General features: G+C 34.1%; 1 protein-coding gene across 11 annotated transcripts in view; it reads left to right on the top strand.

Moving 5' to 3' along the window:
* The first annotated feature begins 1,034 nt into the window (after nucleotides 1–1,034).
* Nucleotides 1,035–6,060, top strand: part of AstA-R1 (allatostatin A receptor 1) — a 42,996-nt gene continuing 37,970 nt past the window's right edge. For 4 of the 11 annotated variants that reach the window (XR_016138578.1, XR_016138577.1, XR_016138576.1 and 1 more), the window contains exons 1-3: nucleotides 1,035–2,968; nucleotides 5,557–5,686; nucleotides 5,772–6,044. Coding sequence is in view for 6 of the 11 variants with exons in the window: in XM_089073756.1 (XP_088929882.1) it covers nucleotides 2,541–2,968; nucleotides 5,557–5,686; nucleotides 5,772–6,044 (831 nt within the window). In the remaining 5 variants the exon portion in view is untranslated. The remainder of the gene's footprint in view (nucleotides 2,969–5,556; nucleotides 5,687–5,771; nucleotides 6,045–6,060) is intronic. The other 7 variants (XR_016138575.1, XR_016138574.1, XM_089073755.1 and 4 more) reach the window with 5 other exon arrangements.

The raw sequence follows: 6,060 nt of genomic DNA, 5'->3' as shown, positions 1-6,060 counted from the left end.
TTAGAATTTTTGTAAAATTATTAATAATTATTTAAAAATTCTATGAAAAACAACATTATAATTATAATATAATCGTTCAATTTTTTTAATACACTGCATATATTTTTATTATAATATCTATTGAAATTTTTTATTAATACACATCTTAATTAAACTTCATAAATCTGCAAAGAAGTATACTTGTAGAAGTATGTCTTAAAGGTTCCAAATTTAGTTGTTGAGCGTTTTCAGTACGACGGATGATTACATTTTACTCTATCCATTTTGACCCATCTGTTAAATGTCCAATCGTCGTTTGTTTTATTTTTCTTTCCTGCCGATGATGAAATACATTACATATATAATGCTTTATATATATTAAGAAAAAAATAGTAAGAGGGAATATAATAATAAGAAGTAAATAAACAAATAATCTATATTAGATCTTATAATATCCGATCAAAGACAAAATAAATTAGACAAAATAAACAAAATAAAGGTAGAAAAGTTTTATTATATAAACTACAAATGGTATTTAAACACATTGCGTAATTTTAATGTAACACTTAATGTAACATTAATTAAAGAGCTGTTTGATAAACATACTATAAATATAATGTTTAAATAAATTTTAAAAAAATAAAAAATGTATATTTTCACCTAGTGCAACATGAGCTCTGTGAAAGAAAAAGTAGAAAGAAAAAGAAAGAAAAATTTAAATAATAAAAATCAGATGTGAAAGAGATAAAAATGATAAAAATGACAGAAATAAGTTAATATTTGAAATAAAAAAAAAAGGAAAATTAGTAGCCGCGTTTGTTGGGAAACAGCACAGTAATCCGTACGTTTAGTTTTTGTTCTGATTATTTAGGAGTTAATTTTCTTTGCATAAATATCTTATTTTTAGATGTATCTCGTGTATTTAATTTTTATATCTAAGCAACCCTATTTCGGGACATTGACATGTATATGTAACAGATGGCGCCGCAAATTTCCCCCCCGTCGTTCACGCGTGTCTAGCCCCATCCATTCCTGGTCGCGCCGCACCGTCAACTACCGGAGATTCTCAGTACAAAACCACCCCTGGAGTTGGTGTTGTCGCGGTGAGCGATACGCTGATGTTTTCGGCGTCTCTGATTACCATTTGAGACCACCCACAATAACTTTGTTAAGAAATTTTATTTGGCGGTGTAACTTTCAACGGTGAACTATTTCTTTAATAGTTAAATTATCGTTTTAAAAGTGAATCAACGAGTAGTCGGCCACTTTTCTAATTTTGTTTTACCGCGTTTCGTTTTCAGCAAATCGACGACGCAAAACAAACACGTGGAGCCGCTATCTAAATTTTAATGTGTGCTAATGTTGGAAATGATAAAATTATTTTAGAAAACAACGAAGAAGATAAGCGAGATATAAGTACAAACTATAGTTCGACTAAGTTTAACTTTATTTCGGCAGTAAATGACAAATGTGAAAAATTATTTTTGAATTAAAAAATTCAATTATGGTAATTATGTGTTACTGTAATATTCAATCAAAATATTCAATGCAACATTTTTGTTTAATTAGAGGTTATAGAACTTTCAAATTTAATATAGAATGTGATAAAACTCTTTTAACATATTAGCATATGGAATTAAAAGTATAACGCAATTTAAGATTATTTTACATTGATTATATCATTTTTACAAAACGTATTAATAAAATAAATAACGCTTTATTTGAAAAATACAATATCGAAAATATGCTTGTGACAATTCTTTTATTTGAACAAATGATTTATGTGAAGAAGCTGAATAATGCATTTGCAATCAAAGGAACAGCGTGAATATTAATTCGTCAATTTTAATCGTGTAATACTAAACAAATGTTGGAAGATTATGAGAGTTAATTAGGTACTTAGAGATTGCATCTTTTAATTAGGTACTTAGACATTGCTCGATCAAAATTCTTAGTATAATTTTCCTTAATTTAGTTTGAGAATTTAATTAGCAAAGTTAACATACGCGTTGTGCAACTAAATGAATAAGTGAAACTACGATTATCACGATTAATGTTGTTCATACTTTATCCGCCATTTTCAATAATTTAGGCAAACAAAGATTTAATAAATAAAGTGTTGCATTAACATAATTTTGTGAGAAGAGTGAGAGAAGAGTGCAATTCTTTGATCTTGAGATTTCTCAAAATTCTCAAAATTTCTCAAATGTGAAGATTCAAAGTGAAGAAGAATGATGTGAAAAGACGAGTGCTCCAACGAATCGCACTGCAGTAGATCGTAGACAGTCGATATCCATTCTGATAGATCAGAATGAATTTTGTGAGAGGAAAGAGTATCTTCGATGGGCGATCGGTGCGGACGAAAGCCGCGGGATCTTTGCCATGAGACTGGGCTCCTGTTAGGATAATATTATCGCCATCGTGTATGCATAGTTCCTACCCTTTGATCAACTTACTTGGGCCGGCCTAACAAGTAGTTGCCGTGTAGTTAACAGAAGAGATTACGTACATCGATTCGAGCGCAAATAGCAGGTCGCTCTTGAAGAGACCTCGATTTGAATATGAAGCCGGAAGTTGCGAACGCGAGCGACGCGCTCCTCAATTGCAGCACGCAATTTACCTCACTCACGGATGTCGAGGCCTGCAGGCATTATTACCACGAATTCGAGTACGAACTGGTGCACAGCATCGTGGTGGTGGTGGTGCCATTGTTCTTCGGTATAATCGGCATTCTCGGCCTCGCCGGGAATTCGCTGGTGGTCGTGGTGGTGGCGGCGAATCCCGGAATGAGGTCGACCACGAACATCCTCATCATCAACCTTGCCGTAGCTGATCTGCTGTTCGTTATATTTTGTATACCGTTCACGGCCACGGACTTCGTGCTGCCGTACTGGCCCTTCGGTAATGTCTGGTGTAAGATCGTTCAGTATCTGATCATCGTCACCGCTTACGCGAGCGTATACACCCTGGTCCTCATGAGTCTCGACAGGTTGGTACCTCAAGATCATTGCCTACGATATCGAGCTTCGATGATAGAAACCACGTGACAAAATTAGATTTAAATTAGATTTTGTTATAAAATAACTCACATAATAGGAACGTAATCACGCATAAAAGTTGAAATAAAACTATTACAGATATATATCCGCGTATAGACAATGCTTGTCAACAAGTACGGAATAAAGATGAAATATACGAATTACACGAATAAAACGGAATGTTCGTCTTTGGCGGAATTCAAAATAAATTCAAAGATATTTCTTTCTTTGAGACAAGAACACAAAGCGTAAAAGTATTTGTATTTTGACTTTTTTTGAACAGTTCATTCGCAAATATTGCATAAAGACACTGAAGAAAACAACATTATAAAGATGACTAGAATCGTAACATATAATTTGTAAAACATATAATTTGTACGCTAGTGATTTTGTATATTTGAAACATACGAAATACAATAGTTATCAAAAGAAATGCTTTTACAAAAGTACGAACACAAAGTACGTACAAAGAATTTCTCAAATAATAGATTATTCTTTTAGGTGTAAAAACAGTAAAAATAACACAAAGAATGGCTCAATCATATATATTTCTATAGCGTTTGTTCCAACTTTTTTAAAATGCAAACGCTTTAACAAATGGTTTGTTTTTTATTTCTTTTTTTAGACGTTTCATATTTTTCAATAAGAAAAAGTCATTCGTGTTGCGCTTTATGCATACAATGAATTAAATTCAATTTTGAAGTTTGAATATAAATGTGTGTGTGTGTGTGTGTGTGTGTGTGTGTGTGTGTGTGTGTGTGTGTGTGTGTGTGTGTGTGTGTGTGTGTGTGTGTGTGAGCGACTTATACAATTATAAATTAAATTATCAATTTATTTATCAATAAAAATTATTTATCAATAAAAATTATAGAAAAATAGTATAAAATAATAATCAAGTTATGAAATATTTTTAATCTTTGAAAATTTTCTCTCAACTGACTGATTTTTATATTATAATGAAATTTTTATAATGAAATGTTTTTTAAAATGATTTTTCCATACTAACTACATTAAATATATCTGTCGTAAACTTTTATTATATATAATAAAGTTTTTGCTTTTATTAAAATTGTGCTAAAGTGAGATTTTCTAATTAATCATTCATTGACAATTGATTAAATTAATTAGATTAATTGAAAAATTATTTGAAGATTGATATGTTTTAAGACTATTTCAAAATTGTTTGATTCGTTTTATTTAACTGAAAGATAAAAATGAGATAAATTTTCACGTGATGGTGAATATGTGATAATAAGCGGAAAAGAAATTATATTACATTGCCTTTCGCGCGTGCAATCGTTTCCTTATATCCATTATCCTTTATCCTCGAATTTTCTTGTTATCTTTAGCCCAGGACGCTCGCTTTCAACATGAAGCCTCTCCCGTAGCTTTGTAAAACGCCTCGGGCGTTTTCGTTTGACATTTGATTCATTGTTACGCTTTGAATCGCGATGCATACGGTTTACGCGGAGTACGCGAGATATATTCCGTTTGATACATTCATCTCAGGCAATTTGGACGTAGCATTTGGACGTAGCAATTTCACCGACATAGACTATCGTAGACATTCCTGTCGCCTAACTCCAATTTGCCATTTACCGGTAATAAATTTCATCTAGCGAGTCATACGTTACGACATACTTGTACATTCGTTATTTTACAAACTCGGTTAAATTAACGACTTCAATTTTCATTATTTAATCTCCGGTCGTAGTTTCCCGTGCAGCTTTGCGAGAGATACCGTCATACGAGCCGCTGACGTTATTTGTGATAAAATGTTATCTCGTTCGCGAAATCAAACTACCGCATTGTTAATCCCATTAGTCCTGTTTTGATGAATAATGTATAATACTCATTGAATAATGATGAGGGATTTATGATTAGCTTGAGAAATATACGCTTGGTATACTGTTTAAACGAGATCGAATAAAAATAGCACAAATGTTTTGAAATTTTAATATTAAAATTCTCAGTTTTCACCCGTTTAGATGTTTGTTATGTCCTCGAACTGTCGTCTTGTTCGTCGACATCAAATTAAAAATTCACGTGCAAGCAGTCAATCGATCTTCCTCGATCGACTTCTGCATTCTACTTTCAGTTAGAACGCGGCTAAACTATGTCGCAAAAGGCATTTTTCAGTTTTCTTTCTTTAACTTTTTTTTTTTTTTTTTAAGCGAATATGAAGGGAAAGGCGAGAGTTATCTTCAAGTTGATTTTTAAAGTGGTGCTCAAGGCAAAGATTAATCTTCAATGTAATTTGTAAATTTGAGTCACGGAGCGTTAAGCGCTACTTTTAAGTGAACTGATCCTCACTCTAAACTTTATCTTAGAGATTTAAAAAAACGAAGTGACGGAGAATGTTTTTAATATCGCGCGCCCTTTAAGTGTAACATGATATCGTCTTCTAGAAAAAATTCTTTCATTAAAAATTGGGAGACTTTAACTTCAGACTTCGCTGCCGAATTAGGCCGATTCAAGCTCGCTTGATGACGAAGCTCGATCGAGAGTAAGTCGCATCAAAATAGGTAATTACTCGTAGGTATCTAGCGGTTGTCCATCCAATCGCCTCGATGTCATGGAGAACGGAAAATCACGCCATACAGGCGATTTGCGTCACATGGGTAGTAATCCTGGCGTTATCCACACCCGCACTCGTGATTCACGGTGAGGTAAGCATACCGTGATTGACATCCCTTACGCTCCAGCCCTTACGTATTCAATATCGTCGTTTTCTGATACATCGCGCATCCGTAGATTCGCTACGTGTTCCAGGAACACAACTACTCGGAAAATTTGACGGCTTGTCGGATTCTGGAGCAGTACGATTGGACCTCCTTCCAGATGTCGTTTTTTCTGACGAGCTACGTGTTGCCCCTGGTGCTGATATGCATTTTTTACATGTCCATGCTGGTGAAGCTGTGGCGTGGGGCGCGCATCAGTGCCGAGAGCCGGCGTGGAAGGAGACGCGTCACGAGACTCGTCTTCGTCGTCGTCGGTGTCTTCGCCGCCTGCTGGTGTCCTATACAGGTAAAAGGACCTGTCA

Source organism: Pogonomyrmex barbatus, unplaced genomic scaffold, assembly GCF_055798465.1.
Source record: "Pogonomyrmex barbatus isolate J1 unplaced genomic scaffold, ASM5579846v1 scaffold15, whole genome shotgun sequence".
Taxonomy (NCBI): domain Eukaryota; kingdom Metazoa; phylum Arthropoda; class Insecta; order Hymenoptera; family Formicidae; genus Pogonomyrmex; species Pogonomyrmex barbatus.
The sequence above is the reverse complement of the archived record's forward strand: the minus strand, read 5'-3'. Positions and strand labels throughout refer to the sequence as shown.